The sequence below is a fragment of the Mizuhopecten yessoensis genome, unplaced genomic scaffold, assembly GCF_002113885.1.
Source record: "Mizuhopecten yessoensis strain PY_sf001 unplaced genomic scaffold, ASM211388v2 scaffold4001, whole genome shotgun sequence".
NCBI classification, from domain to species: Eukaryota; Metazoa; Mollusca; class Bivalvia; order Pectinida; family Pectinidae; genus Mizuhopecten; species Mizuhopecten yessoensis.
The window spans coordinates 322496-336050 of NW_018405326.1; the positions used below are offsets into that span (position 1 = coordinate 322496).

General features: G+C 37.7%; 1 protein-coding gene across 3 annotated transcripts in view; it reads right to left on the bottom strand.

Annotated features, from left to right (window-relative positions):
• Positions 1-315: 315 nt before the first annotated feature.
• Positions 316-13555, bottom strand: part of LOC110448326 (arrestin domain-containing protein 3-like) — a 66487-nt gene continuing 53247 nt past the window's right edge. For all 3 annotated transcript variants that reach the window (XM_021494500.1, XM_021494501.1, XM_021494502.1), the window contains exons 5-8: positions 13087-13266; positions 10281-10481; positions 4167-4278; positions 316-3798 (exon numbers count right to left, since the gene is read on the bottom strand). In XM_021494500.1, the coding sequence (XP_021350175.1) occupies positions 3233-3798; positions 4167-4278; positions 10281-10481; positions 13087-13266 (1059 nt within the window). In that variant the 3' untranslated portion in view covers positions 316-3232. The remainder of the gene's footprint in view (positions 3799-4166; positions 4279-10280; positions 10482-13086; positions 13267-13555) is intronic.

Genomic DNA, 13555 nt, shown 5'->3' on the forward strand with positions numbered 1-13555 from the left:
ATAATGACATATGAGTGTCGCATGTTTAAACACAATGTCATATGAGTGTCACATGTTTAAACATATTATCATATGAGTGTCATGTGTTTATACACAATGTCATATGAGTGTCATGTTTAAACACAATGGCATATGAGTGTCATGTTTAAACATAATGTCATATGAGTGTCATATGCTTATACATAATGTCATATGAGTGTCATGTTAAAACACAATGTCATATGAGTATCATGTGTTTAAACATAATGTCATATGAGTGTCATGTTTAAACATAATGTCATATGAGTGTCATGTAAAAACACAATGTCATATGAGTATCATGTGTTTAAACATAATGTCATATGAGTGTCATATATTTATACACAATGTCATCTGAGTGTCATATGTTTATACACAATGTCATATGAGAGTTATGATGTTATACATAACATCATATGAGTGTCATATATTTATTAATAATGTCATATGAGTGTCATGTGTTTATACATAATGACATATGAGTGTCGCATGTTTAAACACAATGTCATATGAGTGTCACATGTTTAAACATATTGTCATATGAGTGTCATGTGTTTATACACAATGTCATATGAGTGTCATGTTTAAACACAATGGCATACGAGTGTCATGTTTAAACATAATGTCATATGAGTGTCATATGTTTATACATAATGTCATGAGTATCATGTGTTTATACACAATGTCATATGAGTGTCTCATGTTTAAACACAATGTCATATGAGTGTCACATGTTTAAACATAATGTCACATGAGTGTCATGTGTTTATACACAATGTCATATGAGTATCATGTTTAAACACAATGTTATATGAGATTCATATGTTTATACATAATGTCATATGAGTGTCATAGCTTTTACTATGACATGAGTGTCAAATATTTAAGAATGTCATAAGTGTTATAAATTTTAAACACAAGTTATGAGTGTCATATATTTTACATACATTGGTGTATTTATGATATTTCAAGGTTTCAAGATTTTTATTTTACACTCAGCGATCTGTGTATCGAGCAAGTGGTCACATGTATATGATTCATTTATATATAGAACTATTAATAATGTCGTGTGTACAGTCAATTTTTATGATACATTATGATACGAGTGTCATAGATTTTATATATGTCATGAGTGTCATTAAATTTCAAAATTGGACAAGTTTTTCATAAAGTCAGCTTATCCATGATATATTCTTGGTGAATTTCTAACAAGACGTTCTGTGAATTAGGTTCAGATATTTATATGAGATCAGTCTGAAGAGGAAGGAATTGGAACCAAAGAATTAAAAATCAAAATCAAATGATATACATTCTAAACATGCAAATGCCTTTCTCTTTGGTTGATAATGAACATGTCAGAGAATTCTTGTCATCGTTTGTACAAGTAGAAACATAACATATCACTATCTTTAAACATTACTACAATAACTACACAATGTTCTTAAAAATAACTTGATGAGTAACAGGTTAAGTATTTCCAATTGAAAAAAAAATTAACAGGCAAGGAATGTTTACCAAAGGAAAAGAAATGCTTATTCTTGAAAAAAGAAGGTTCAGTTTTTTGCAAATGAGAAAAGGAATCTTTTTTTTAGGAAATCAATATTTCACCTTCGAAAATTAATGCTGGCTTCTGACCTTTTGATGAAAGATTACTGGTACAATTGAAAAGTGATGATTATCCTTAGAAATAGAGGGTATATTTTTGCAGTTGGGGAAAGGAATGCTTCTCTAGAGAAAGTTTTGCCTCTGAAAAGTAAAGCTGACTTTGGAAAAAATGAGATGTCTTTTGATAAAAGAGTACTGGTAATTCAGAGGCTGTTAATACCATTACTCCTCCACTATCTGACAACACTTACAGGTCTATAGTGCCTCTTTCCCTGGCAGGCCTATTTATACAGGTCTATAGTGCCTCTTTCCCTGGCAGGCCTGTTTCAAAAGGATTATTCAATCTAGCTTCAATTCCAAAGTTTGGTCAAATGGAAGATTACGAACACTCGATAGCATCCGAAGAAAAGACACTAATATCTGCCATGCAAGTATGAGGTTGAAGTAATGATTGGTTTTATCACTATAAGACTGTAGCTCTTGTATCTGCACCAAAGAGTTACTTCCTTGTCAAAGTAAAAACATTAAAATGTTTTGTCTGGAAATACTCTCCTATTGAGGCCAGCTGTAGAAAATGAACTTAATTTGAGCTGTAATTTTTATATTGAGAACCAAGAATTGTAAAATATGGACAAACAATTGTTTGGAAACAGAAGATCAATCATCTCTGTTATTCAATCCCTTCATCTAGATCAACTTGAAGCAGACATTTGTTAATCTTACGCTATACTTTGTTTGGATGTTATGGGTTATTGTGATACTGATGATGTCACTTACCATGCTCTAGTGAATGAGAGAAGGATGAGTGTTGGGATCAATAAAACTACAGGTGGTACCATTGATACTGCATAAAACTGCTAACTTCATTATGAGACGTGTATAGTATGAACAGGAGTAAGGGGCTTACATCATATTGGTGAGAATACAACTCGGTCAGATAGGAATGTAGTATGAAAATAGAATGAATTAATGTATCTTCTGAATGTTTGAACTGACCGTAGCCACGGACTGTTTTTCAGGTCACACGTGACAGCCCGAACACTCTGTATTGCCTACACCATTGGGTGACATCATTCCTTTGACCGCTATGAATTTTCATACATTTGACCACAGAGTGATGTCATAAATTTGACAATGACCACTTGGCGATGTCATCATTGACCAATAAGTGATATCATACAATTGACCACTAGATAATATCATCATTGACCACTGGGTTATGTCACCATTGACCACTAGGTGATGTCATCATTGATCATTAAGTAATGTCATAACCTTGACCACTAGGTGATGTCATACCCTTAACCACTAGGTGATGTCATACCCTTGACCACTTGATGATGCCATCATTGACCACTTGATGATGTCATAATTGATCATAAAGTGATGTCATCATTGATCATTTAAGTGATGTCATACCCTTAACCACTGGGTGATGCCATCATTGACCACTTGGTGATGTCATAGTTGACCACTATAGATGTCTCCTTATTGACGACTGGATGATGTGTCATATTACTGACAAAGAATGATGCATGTGGCATGCACAGACAAGATGTTTAAGTACACCAATACCACACATCAATGTTTAGTCTTAATTTGAATCATTTCAGTCATTCACAATGTTCCGTGTAACTTCTTCACTTATTCTAATTTCTGGTTCTGGTAGGATTGATGAGAGAGGTTCCGGCTGAACTACAACTACTATATTTTCCTTATCACCTGGTTCTAGCTCCATTGCGTGTTTCATACTTCCATGACTTTCTGACGGTTTGAGAAAGTTATCTGACATATCAATATCTTTGGCTACATCACTTAACTCTCTTTTCATGAAGAAAGACTCTTTTAAGTCCAAATCGGACATATCAGGCACCAGTGTTTCAGTTTTAAGGTCTAACACAGAACTGTCCTCTTTATCAGAGTCATGTGTTGTTTGCATCTTCCATGTGTTCCGGTCAAGCCTTGTCATGGAGATTCGCGAGCCTGCACGGCAAATGCTGACATCCTTCTCGGTGTTTGTGACCTTGATCCGCTCGTGTGGAACACAGATGTACACGGGGCGGTAGATGATGTACATCTCGTTCTCGTTCTCCTCATCGTCCCCCGTATACACCTGACCGACCTGGAACTCAGAACTGATGTACATCCCACCTTCAACATTCTCTGCTGCCACATCTGTAAACACAGGATTTTGACAACAATTTAACCAAACGGGGAAGACGAACATAAAAAAGCAAGGACTTGGTACAAGAATATTTCCATCTAGTGGTTTTCAGGATGTAATTGGCAAGAACCTCTAAGTAAAAGTTTCCCTGTCTCCTTTCTAACCCTGTTCAATGTCACATTATCACCACAGAAACGGAATTAAGGGCTCCACTAATCACTCGACCACATCGTCCCCAGAGACATGATTTATGACCCAATTGTATCAACGGCTAGTCACTGACACCAAATGACTTTGTCACAGGACAGGGAAAATGTGTAAGCCCAGAGTTTATTCACAATAAAACAAATTAAATACAAATCACATCACCTCTACTTACCATACTGCATGATGGGATACGGGGCATTAGTGATCCGATACGGAGTGGTTGCTATGGTCATCGGGAAGTTGAGTTCCAATACTTCTCCTGTATCTTCCATCACAAGACCAACCTATGAAAAAAAAATCAAAGAATTCATCTCTCTACTTTCCATTGAACTACCAGGCATGGTCTTGATCAACTTCGCGAAGTTGGGTCTTGTTGGGATGACTCAGATTATGCATTTTTTTTCATATTGCTAAAAAAACACACCATTAAATCAATTTGTTATGATGAAGTAGGCTGTAAAACTTCAAACAAATCCAAAACTGGTAACAGCTTTCTTTATACAATTTCTGTTTTTTCACAGAAAAACGAATCATTGCAGGAAGGTTTCAAAGGAGATTTGTCATGGTAAAGGGAGATAACTCAAGGAATTAAATTATTCTGTTGGACATGTTTAAATTTTAATTACTTACAACTTAAATTAACTGTTTTTACCAGATTTTTGTTTAATATAAAAAAAAACAATTTTTTAATTCATTTATACAAGGATGTCAGGACTTGTGAACACAATTTATACAAGGATGTTAGGACTTGTGAACACAATTTATACCAGGATGTTAGGACTTGTGAACACAATATATACAAGGATGTTAGGACTTGTGAACACAATATATACAAGGATGTTAGGACTTGTGAACACAATTTATACAAGGATGTTAGGACTTGTGAACACAATTTATACAAGGATGTTAGGACTTGTGAACACAATATATACAAGGATGTTAGGACTTGTGAACACAATATATACAAGGATGTTAGGACTTGTGAACACAATTTATACAAGGATGTTAGGACTTGTGAACACAATTTATACAAGGATGTTAGGACTTGTGAACACAATATATACAAGGATGTTAGGACTTGTGAACACAATTTATACAAGGATGTTAGGACTTGTGAACACAATTTATACAAGGATGTTAGGACTTGTGAACACAATATATACAAGGATGTTAGGACTTGTGAACACAATATATACAAGGATGTTAGGACTTGTGAACACAATTTATACAAGGATGTTAGGACTTGTGAACACAATATATACAAGGATGTTAGGACTTGTGAACACAATATATACAAGGATGTTAGGACTTGTGAACACAATTTATACAAGGATGTTAGGACTTGTGAACACAATTTATACAAGGATGTTAGGACTTGTGAACACAATATATACAAGGATGTTAGGACTTGTGAACACAATATATACAAGGATGTTAGGACTTGTGAACACAATTTATACAAGGATGTTAGGACTTGTGAACACAATTTATACAAGGATGTTAGGACTTGTGAACACAATATATACAAGGATGTTAGGACTTGTGAACACAATATATACAAGGATGTTAGGACTTGTGAACACAATTTATACAAGGATGTTAGGACTTGTGAACACAATTTATACAAGGATGTTAGGACTTGTGAACACAATATATACAAGGATGTTAGGACTTGTGAACACAATATATACAAGGATGTTAGGACTTGTGAACACAATTTATACAAGGATGTTAGGACTTGTGAACACAATTTATACAAGGATGTTAGGACTTGTGAACACAATATATACAAGGATGTTAGGACTTGTGAACACAATATATACAAGGATGTTAGGACTTGTGAACACAATTTATACAAGGATGTTAGGACTTGTGAACACAATTTATACAAGGATGTTAGGACTTGTGAACACAATATATACAAGGATGTTAGGACTTGTGAACACAATATATACAAGGATGTTAGGACTTGTGAACACAATTTATACAAGGATGTTAGGACTTGTGAACACAATTTATACAAGGATGTTAGGACTTGTGAACACAATATATACAAGGATGTTAGGACTTGTGAACACAATATATACAAGGATGTTAGGACTTGTGAACACAATTTATACAAGGATGTTAGGACTTGTGAACACAATTTATACAAGGATGTTAGGACTTGTGAACACAATTTATACAAGGATGTTAGGACTTGTGAACACAATTTATACAAGGATGTTAGGACTTGTGAACACAATTTATACAAGGATGTTAGGACTTGTGAACACAATTTATACAAGGATGTTAGGACTTGTGAACACAATTTATACAAGGATGTTAGGACTTGTGAACACAATTTATACAAGGATGTTAGGACTTGTGAACACAATTTATACAAGGATGTTAGGACTTGTGAACACAATATATACAAGGATGTTAGGACTTGTGAACACAATTTATACAAGGATGTTAGGACTTGTGAACACAATTTATACAAGGATGTTAGGACTTGTGAACACAATTTATACAAGGATATTAGGACTTGTGAACACAATTTATACAAGGACGTTAGGACTTGTGAACACAATATATACAAGGAGGTTAGGACTTGTGAACACAATTTATACAAGGATATTAGGACTTGTGAACACAATTTATACAAGGACGTTAGGACTTGTGAACACAATATATACAAGGAGGTTAGGACTTGTGAACACAATTTATACAAGGATATTAGGACTTGTGAACACAATTTATACAAGGACGTTAGGACTTGTGAACACAATATATACAAGGAGGTTAGGACTTGTGAACACAATTTATACAAGGATATTAGGACTTGTGAACACAATTTATACAAGGACGTTAGGACTTGTGAACACAATATATACAAGGATATTAGGACTTGTGAACACAATTTATACAAGGATGTTAGGACTTGTGAATACAATTTCACTTTTGTTACAACACAAAGAATTGTTATTTTTCCCAACAGGACATCAATCACAGCAGTATAAAGAATAACAAAGTGTTTCTGTGTCTAATTACTACTGCAGTCACTCAGTAACAAGAGCTATACTGTCAGAGACCATCCCAAACAGCCATAATTAACAACCTATTGTAAATCAAGTTCAATTTGATTTTCATCTCAAAAGTACATTTCTGATGTCAATTCCACCTGGAGCCTTTTTATTTTTCTGCACATTGTACACTGGCTGATTGTGAAACTGTAACCCAGTGTTGAATACAAAAGAACAGAAAATAACTAGTTGTATGATCTTCACCAAATACAACTGATTAACATGACTACACTATACAACTGATTAACATGACTACACTAAAGTTAATTAAGAATATACTCGTACATCTCTACCAAAGATAATCCGTGCCTTGGACCAACTGTACTGTTCTCAATACTTCAAATGTCCGAGGGTAATATGCAGGTAACAAATTCACCGATGATAGATTTTTAAAAAAAAGTAGCACTTTATATTTTTATTGATTAAAATTACACAGCACCAAACAGTGCTTGAACATTACGGCGAGAATGAGAATCAGACATAATTAAAAAAAAAAGGCAAATTGGTTTTTGTTTACTTTTCACAATAAAATATCAAGAGTTCATTTTTTGCTGAAATAAATTGATGAATTTTGTTCTACATGGTATGTAATTTTCCAACTAGATTCTACATCTTTCAGCAAAATCAATTACCAAAATTACAAGTAGTAATTTAAAGTATCGCTCACCTGAATATGTTTAAAATAATTGGTATGAAGTAAAGATATAGCACTCCATGGTAGGTGCTGTAAGTACATATGAAATTTCAGAAAGATCCATCCAGTACTTGAGATATAGCAAGAACAAACTTCAAACAGAGCCCCACCCCTATGCCCCTTGGGGGGTCATACCCACCAATTATACAAAATTGAGACCCATTGGTCCAAGGATACTCCAGACTAAATATGGATAAAATCCCTTAATCCTGATGGTCGAAGAAGGATTTTAATGGTTTTACCTCTATTTCTCCTATTGGGCCCCACCCTTCTGCCCCCTGGGAGACCACACCCACTGCTTATACAAAATTGAGTTCCCTTGGCCCAAGGATGCTCCAGACTATATTAGGATTAAATTCCTTAATCCCTATGGTAGAAGAAGGATTTTAAAGGTTTTACCTCTATTTCTCCTATTGGGCCCCAACTCTCTGCCTCCAGGGTGGTTAGACACACCGTTTATACAAAATTGGTTCCCCTTCACCCAATGATGCTTCATACCAAATATGGACAAAATCCTGTCATTCGTACAGAAGAAGAAGGTATTTGAAGAATTTGCTATGTTTCCCCTATTGGACCCCTCCCTTCTGCCCCCAGGGGGGCCCCACTCATTGTTTATACGAAATTGAGTCCTTTTTGTCCATGGATGCTCAAGACTAAATTAGGATAAAATCCCTTAATACATATGGTAGAAGAAGGATCATAAAGGTTTTCCTTCTATTTCCCCTATTGGGCCCCGCCCCTCAGGTCCCAGGGTGGCCACACCCACCATTTATACAAAATTAGTTCCCCTTTACCCAAGGATGCTCCACACCAAATATGGACCAAATCCTTTCATTCCTACAAAAGAAGAACGATATTAAAGAATTTGCTATATTTCCCCCATTGGGCCCCACCCCTCAGCCCCCAGGTGTGCCACACCCACTGTTTATACAAAATTGGTTCCCCTTCACCCAAGGATGCTCCAAATCAAATATGGAATAAATTCTTTCATTCCTACAGAAGAAGAGGGAATTTAAAGAATAATTTGCTATGTTTCCCCTATTTGGCCCCACCCCTCAGGCCCTTGGCGGGCCAGAACCACAGTTTATGCAAAATTGGTTCCCCTTCACCCAAAGATGCTTCAGACCAAATATGGAACAAATCCTTCCATTCCTACAGAAGAAGAAGGATTTTAAAGAATTTGCTATATTTCCCCTATTGGGCCCAACCCCTCAGCCCCAAGGGGGGCCACACACCCCATTTATACAAAATTGAGCCCCCTTGACCCAAGGATGCTCCAGATTAAATTTAGTCAAAATCTACTTTGCCGTTCAGGACTAGTGGCGTTTTAAAGGAAAAGTTGACAGAGGGACGACGGACGGACGACGGATGCTGCGGTATGGCATAAGCTCACCGTGGTCCTTTGGACAAGGTGAGCTAAAAAACAATATTCTACAATGCACACTCGCTAGTGGGTGCAATTAAAATTCCCAGACATCAGTTTATATAAATACAAGAGGCCCAATGGGCCTGCATCGCTCACCTGGTATAAATTTCACTTGTAACCTTAAGAGTGATCTAAAATAAAGCTACAGGCAAGATATTAGTATTCATGATTAAAATTCATTCAAAAGACCCTAGCTGTTAATTATTTTTTTTAAACATTTCACCCCTGTGATTGAAAGCCGAACAAAGTCATTATGTTGAACAAATTTTATAGCCTTTCATCTCAGGATGCAACTTGAAAAGTATCAACATCCTGGGACCCATGGTTATTCAGAAGAGGTTGTTTAAAGATTTTTAACAAATTTGATCCCTGTGACCTTGAATATAAGTCAAAGTCATTCACTTTAACAAACATAGTAGTCCTTGGTCCCAGCATGCTACTGACTAAACATCAACATCCTGAGCCTTTTGGTTATTCAGAACAAGTTGTTTAAATATTTTGAACTTATTTGCTCCTTGTTACCTTGAATATGATTCAAGGTCATACAGTTAAACAAACTTGGTAGCCCTTGATCCTAGTATGCTACTGTCTAAATATCATCACCCTGGGCATTTTGGTTATTGAGAAGTTGTTTCAAGTTTTTAACATATTTGACCCCTGTGACCTTAAATAAAGGTGAAGGTCATGCATTTGAACAAACTTTGTAGCCCTTCATCTGAGCATACTACTGGCCAAATATCATCACCCTGTGCATTTTGGTTATTCAGAAGAAGTTGTTTAAGTTTTAACATATTTGACCCCTGTGACCTTGAATATGGGTGAAGGTCATTCATTTGAACAAACTTGATAGCCCTTTACCTCAGCATGCTACTGGCCAAATATCATCACCCTAGGCATTTTGGTTATTCAGAAGAAGTTGTTTAAAGTTTTTAACATATTTGACCACTGTGACCTTGAAAATGGGTGAAGGTCATTTATTTTAACAAACTTTGTAGCCCTACATCCCAGTTTGCTTCTGACCAAATACTTCGCGCCAGGTGAGCTAATAAACCAACCAAATTTTGTGTACCTGTCATAAAAGTACTATTTGCTAGTTACCTGCAGAGTGTAGTATATTTGTATGAGGTTACACACATCCACCAGACTCGGGGGCATGACAGGGACCTGTAGAAAGTTCTGTAGATTGTCAAATTTCTCCGTGTAGTTGGGAGGCACACTTTCACTCTTGTACTCCCATACCCGATGAGTCACGTCCTTCCGCAGTCCGAGCACACCCTTGTTGATGAAAAACTCAACATTCTGTCCAAAGTAGAAAAACAGTTCCCTGAAGTGATAATGCTGTAAATGTTGAAAACGTTTTTTTTTTTTCCTTTTCTTATTTTGGCCCAGTTTGGAAGTGTTCCATCAGATAAAGATGTTTCATATATGTGATGCTGGTAAAATAAAAATCAGACTTCAAATCAATAGAATAGAGAATTGATGAGAATTCTTTTTGATGGCTAATTGTAATCTGTGCCCCAAAGACAGAGTTGGCTTGCGAAGATCTGTTTTCATCAACTTATCAGACAGTGGTATTGGTTATCAGACAGTGGTATTGGTTATCAGACAGTGATATTGGTTATCAGACAGTGGTATCGGTTATCAGACAGTGGCATTGGTTATCAGACAGTGGTATTGGTTATCAGACAGTAATATTGGTTTTCAGACAGTGGTATTGGTTATCAGACAGTGGTATTGGTTATCAGACAGTGGTATTGGTTGTCAGACAGTGGTATTGGTTATCAGACAGTGGTATTGGTTATCTTTTGTTTGAGTCAACAGATGATCCGGTTAAAATTTTATTGTCAAATCACCTTTATAACTAAAAAATGACCAACATATTTGATACAAGGGTCATTTGTCGACTCACCACCCACATTTCTGTATGACCCATATACCTGCATGAGTCAACAAATACCCCCATATATCTGTACGAGTCAACAAACGATCAATATACCTGTATGAGTCAACAAATGACCTCATATATCTGTATGAGTTAAAAACAAGCTATATTCCTGTATGAGCTGACAAAATACCCCACATACCTGTATGAGCTGACAAACAAGCCCACGTACCTGTATGAGCTGACAAATGACACCACGTACCTGTATGAGCTGTCAAATTACCCCATGGCATGAACCTGAATGAGCTGACAAATGACCCCACGTACCTGAATGAGCTGACAAACAAGCCCACGTTCCTGTATGAGCTGACAAATGACACCACGTACCTGTATGAGCTGACAAATGACACCACGTACCTGTATGAGCTGTCAAATTACCCCACGTCCCTGTATGAGCTGTCAAATTACCCCATGGCATGAACCTGAATGAGCTGACAAATGACCCCACGTACCTGACTGAGCTGACAAAAAAGCCCACGTACCTGTATGAGCTGACAAATGACCCCACATACCTGTATGAGCTGACAAACCAGCCCACGTACCTGTATGAGCTGACAAATGACCCCCCGTACCTGAATGAGCTGACAAAAAACCCCACGTACCTGTATGAGCTGTCAAATTACCCCACGTACCTGAATGAGCTGACAAATGACCCCACGTACCTGTATCAGCTGACAAATGACCCCACATACCTGTATGAGCTGACAAATGCCCCCACGTACCTGAATGAGCTGACAAAAAAGCCCACGTACCTGTATGAGCTGTCAAATTACCCCACGTACCTGTATGAGCTGTCAAATTACCCCATGGCATGTACCTGAATGAGCTGACAAATGACCCCACGTACCTGTATGAGCTGACAAATGACCCCACGTACCTGTATGAGCTGACAAATGACCCCACGTACCTGTATGAGCTGACAAATGACCCCACGTACCTGTATGAGCTGACAAATGACCCCACGTACCTGTATGAGCTGACAAATGACCCCACGTACCTGTATGAGCTGACAAATGACCCCACGTACCTGTATGAGCTGACAAATGACCCCACGTACCTGTATGAGCTGACAAATGACCCCACGTACCTGTATGAGCTGACAAATGACCCCACGTACCTGTATGAGCTGACAAATGACCCCACGTACCTGTATGAGCTGACAAATGACCCCACGTACCTGTATGAGCTGACAAATGACCCCACGTACCTGTATGAGCTGACAAATGACCCCACGTACCTGTATGAGCTGACAAATGACCCCACGTACCTGTATGAGCTGACAAATGACCGCACGTACCTGTATGAGCTGACAAATGACCCCACGTACCTGAATGAGCTGACAAATGACCCCACGTACCTGTATGAGCTGACAAATGACCCTTACATACTTGTATAAGCTGACAAATGACCCCACGTACCTGTATGAGCTGACAAATGACCGCACGTACCTGTATGAGCTGACAAATGACCCCACGTACCTATATGAGCTGACAAATGACCCCATGTACCTGAATGAGCTGACAAATGACCCTTACATACTTGTATAAGCTGACAAAAGACCCCACGTACCTAAATGAGCTGACAAATGACCGCACGTACCTGTATGAGCTGACAAATGACCCCACGTACCTATATGAGCTGACAAATGACCCCATGTACCTGAATGAGCTGACAAATGACCCTTACATACTTGTATAAGCTGACAAAAGACCCCACGTACCTAAATGAGCTGACAAATGACCGCACGTACCTGTATGAGCTGACAAATGACCCCACGTACCTATATGAGCTGACAAATGACCCCATGTACCTGAATGAGCTGACAAATGACCCTTACATACTTGTATAAGCTGACAAAAGACCCCACGTACCTAAATGAGCTGACAAATGACCGCACGTACCTGTATGAGCTGACAAATGACCCTTACATACCTGTATGAGCTGACAAATGACCCCACGTACCTGTATGAGTCGACAAAGGATCCACGCCTCCTGTCCACTGCCATTCTGCATCTCCACCTTGAGTCTGATGTTGTCACCACAACAGTAGGCACTTCGTTCCAGGGTGGCGTCCAGCGCTACAGGGCCTTTTGTGCAGCACATGCAACATGTGTAGCGTTTGTCGGCAGCCCTGGTCGGTGTCTGTGAACAACACAAGACAATTTTACAATACAGCACTTGTACTGTATGACCCGTTTCAGTCTTTGGGGATGACATTATAAGCAACGATTACACTGTGTTTTCAGTGGTTGTGGTCGGATAATAAACCTTCATAGTTATCATAGATTAATTTGACATTTACAGCTATGTAATGATACAGCTATGTAATGATACAGCTATGTGATGATACAGCTATATAATGATACAGCTATGTGATGATACAGCTATGTGATGATACAGCTATGTAATGATACAGCTATGTGATGATACA